This window comes from Trypanosoma equiperdum, assembly GCF_001457755.1.
Source record: "Trypanosoma equiperdum strain OVI genome assembly, contig: ctg_1775, whole genome shotgun sequence".
NCBI classification, from domain to species: Eukaryota; Euglenozoa; class Kinetoplastea; order Trypanosomatida; family Trypanosomatidae; genus Trypanosoma; species Trypanosoma equiperdum.
In genome coordinates, this window is record NW_027123810.1 from 14,537 (window position 1) to 15,162 (window position 626).

At 48.7% G+C, this 626-nt stretch overlaps 1 protein-coding gene across 1 annotated transcript; it reads left to right on the forward strand.

Annotated features, from left to right (window-relative positions):
- Window positions 1-58: 58 nt before the first annotated feature.
- On the forward strand, window positions 59-388 carry TEOVI_000599300 (uncharacterized protein; the record flags this gene model as incomplete). The annotated part of the gene is made up of 1 exon (XM_067223086.1): window positions 59-388. The coding sequence occupies one exon, from the start codon at window positions 59-61 to the stop codon at window positions 386-388; it is 330 nt and encodes a 109-aa protein (XP_067079187.1).
- Window positions 389-626: the final 238 nt, after the last annotated feature.

Consider the following 626-nt stretch of genomic DNA (forward strand, 5'->3'; position numbering starts at 1 on the left):
AGAGGCATTGAACTCACGCGCGCTCTGCGTGTACATTGATAGCACTTTAAGTTTGGTTATGGGCGGCACCGGAGAGGGTAGCGGCCGCGCCGCCTCCCCGCGTGGGGAGTGTCGGAAGGATTATGTACAGTTGCTTCGGACGGCTCTTGGGGGCAATAAACCCGTAAGCGGATCCACAATAGCGCGACTTGTTAATCAGTACAACCCACAATATGATGTACCTTGTGGCCGGCAGGATATTGAAAACAGTCGCTACTTAAATGAGGAACTTTGCGAGTTGCTTCTGGACGACCGCCGTGCCAGCGCAAAGTATCATTTGCAAACTGACAAGAGTCTAAAAACGTTCTTGCAGCTCGTGAGCGAAAACAAGCACATTATGCGAACTTAGCTTCTTGCGAGTGTGCGCATTTGCTCGTGCTTCCTCGCCCCTCTCTTTTTTCCTCTTTTGATTTTCCCTTCCTCAAGTTTTTCCCGTTTTCTGTTGCCTGTCCGTATGGAGATGTACGGAGTGTAGCGCTCATTTGTTGGCACTACCTTATTTTCCCTTTCTTCTTTCCCCTTACTTGCTTGTTTTCTCTTGGGGGTTCTCCTTTTTCGATATGTCCTCGTGTTGCATGTTTTTTTTT